At 40.9% G+C, this 1682-nt stretch overlaps 1 protein-coding gene across 1 annotated transcript in view; it reads right to left on the reverse strand.

The window, feature by feature from the left end:
- The window catches only part of piezo1 (piezo-type mechanosensitive ion channel component 1), a 114317-nt gene that overhangs the window by 65211 nt on the left and 47424 nt on the right, over positions 1-1682 (reverse strand). The window contains exon 6 of the mRNA XM_015387142.1: positions 865-1078. Coding sequence (XP_015242628.1) covers positions 865-1078 — 214 coding nt within the window. The remainder of the gene's footprint in view (positions 1-864; positions 1079-1682) is intronic.

A 1682-nucleotide genomic window follows, 5' to 3' on the forward strand; every position in this document is an offset into this window, starting at 1 on the left:
GCGAGATCAGGATGGTCTCACCAGGCTAAGATACTAAGGCTGGGAAGGATGGGAAAAACATTCCCAGCCTGGTGGCGTTCCGTGTCCTCCAGCAGGGTGGAGGATTTACCACAGCATAAGGAACAGTATTCACTTTGTGAACTACTGCTCTACTGTTTAAGTTACAAACAAAATGGGCCAAAAATTCAACTTAGAAGCAAAAAGATTAAATGTGTTTGGTTGTTCCAGCAGTTTCTGCAATGACAGTAAAACGGTTCTACTGGTGCTGTGCGTTCTAGACCAGGGTTTCCACGGGTCATTAGAATTCATAAAATTATAATTTTTTAAATTAAGGCCTTAATTGCCATTAAAATTCATTAAATGTGATTATCATGGCATTTAAAATTCTTTATTTAAAAATAAAATACATTTATAAAAACAATTTGATCAGATTTATTATATCAGATATAATATCAGCGGAACCGCTTCTGGTTGATCGTAAAGCTGTGTGTTCGGAAAAGAAGCTCGAGGCGGAGAAAAAAACTAGAGAATAAGAAAATGCTAATTTCAACAAAAGTGGATGGAAAACGAGGAATTCGGGACATGGCTGCAGCCTGTCGATGATAAAGATGATAAAGGACTGACGTATATACACAAGAGTAATGGGTACATGTTGATGGCATTAAAATGATTTCTAATAGCATTAGAAGAGCATTAAAATAGAGTTACTCATTCCTGTATAAACCCTGTGGATCAGTTCCTCTCCTGGGATCAGAGCTAAAGTGATTCTGTGAAACTGAGGCTTCTACTCCGATAACGGGAACATTTGACCCGTTTCTCATCGATTTTCCTCATTAAACAAGATCCACCTGCTTGTTGTCTCACCTGGCCCACAGATCCTGGGGGGGGAAGGCGGCCTGACCCAACGGACTCTGGTACAGGTACAGGCACACCATGTGACCCGCGGTGTAGAAGCCCACCATCACACACAGTGCATTAAATCCCAGGTGGCTGATGGGTAGATGGCACGCCCACCAGGTGCACACGCCGATGAAGAGGAGGAAGTAGAGTGTTGAGAAGGCAGAGGGCAGCGTGATGCCTGGGGAGGGAAGATTCATGAGTTACAGGGTTAAACTTACTGTCACTCAAATGTAAATCAGATGTTTAATTAAAATTCAATTTAAAATACTGAAGACAAACTCAATGTTACAGTAACTTAGTTTTTGCTTTGTTTTTTATTCAGGTGTTGCAGACAGGGAGGAACTCCTGTAGAGGTCTGTCATGCTCCGGGTCTGGAGAAGCCTCTGACTGAAGACACTGTGTTTAAATATCATTAAAGTAGCTGCTCACTAGCTACGTTTACGTACAAAATTTCTGCGATGCGATGTTGGTAAGAAGTTCAAACTCTCCATTTCCATGGACACTAAATAAAATGATCCGATCATGACGTGCATGTTTAAATGATCTGAGCACGAGAGGATCTGTCTAGATTTCCACAATCGCTTTAGTAGAAGAATAAGCAGCCTGTTTTTTATTTCTTTATATGCAAATTTATTTTGTGGTTCTTCAGTCGTGTCTGTGGACGCGTTTTTTTTCCACTCCGGACCTTTGTTGCATCATTCTTTATTTTTTGGTGCTCATTTTAATTAAGGGCTCAGCGGCACCTCCAAAAACGGAGACCTCTCTCTTCTGGAATAAAATTT

Source organism: Cyprinodon variegatus, unplaced genomic scaffold, assembly GCF_000732505.1.
Source record: "Cyprinodon variegatus isolate N-32 unplaced genomic scaffold, C_variegatus-1.0 Scaffold386, whole genome shotgun sequence".
NCBI classification, from domain to species: domain Eukaryota; kingdom Metazoa; phylum Chordata; class Actinopteri; order Cyprinodontiformes; family Cyprinodontidae; genus Cyprinodon; species Cyprinodon variegatus.